We start from the raw sequence: 828 nt of genomic DNA, 5'->3' as shown, positions 1-828 counted from the left end.
CAAATAAAATGAGTTCTAAAAAAGAAATATATAATAACGCACAAGGAGGAAATTCAAACATGTCTCCTCGTCGCCTTAGATATTTGGAAATACAAAGAAATCTTTATAATGATATTGATGGAAAACAAGAATTATATTTTCGAAAACTATCAGATAAATCAAATAATAAAAATGATAAACCTTATGAATATCCAAATAAGAAAAATTTATTCACCAGTCCATCTTCATTGAATAAAATAAAAGATACATATTTAGATAATTTAAAAAATGGTTGTGTCGGAAGTGCTGCTACATGTGCAGTTTCATCTATAATTACAGGAAGTTGTGGTATTGCTGCTACTCCTCTTGCTGCTGCTCCTACTCCTCTTGCTGCTGCTGCTGCTACTCCTCTTGCTGCTGCTGCTGCTTCTTATTCTGCTGCAGCTGCTAAAATAGCTGCTGCTTTTGGTGCCTCTTTGGGAACTTTTAGCCCTTATGGTATAGCAGCTTTGGTCTTAATTATAATAGCCCTTGTACTTATAATATTATATATATGGTTGTATAGAAGAAGAAAAACTTCCTGGAAACATGAATGCAAGAACCATTTATGTACATAATATTGGCATTGGAATATGATGAATTTCGCTTTTTATTTGTTTATGAATTATATATTATGATAATTGTGTTTTTACATATGATATATTATTATTTAAATGAAAAATTTAGTTACATATATTTTATTATTCATTGATTATAATATTAATCTCTAATATTTACGACATATATTTCTTCTTTTTATGATGATTTTATGTAATAAAAGACTTTCTCTATATATTTTATTATTTAATT

The 828-nt window shown here is 28.1% G+C and overlaps 1 protein-coding gene across 1 annotated transcript; it reads left to right on the top strand.

The window, feature by feature from the left end:
• PGSY75_0036300 (stevor) lies at nt 1-596 on the top strand (the record flags this gene model as incomplete). Its single annotated transcript, XM_018783485.1, has 1 exon — nt 1-596. A coding segment is annotated over one exon (596 nt), but the record flags the coding sequence as incomplete, so codon positions are not given.
• Nucleotides 597-828: the final 232 nt, after the last annotated feature.

The sequence above is a fragment of the Plasmodium gaboni genome, assembly GCF_001602025.1.
Source record: "Plasmodium gaboni strain SY75 chromosome Unknown, whole genome shotgun sequence".
NCBI lineage: Eukaryota > Apicomplexa > Aconoidasida > Haemosporida > Plasmodiidae > Plasmodium > Plasmodium gaboni.
The sequence above is the reverse complement of the archived record's forward strand: the minus strand, read 5'-3'. Positions and strand labels throughout refer to the sequence as shown.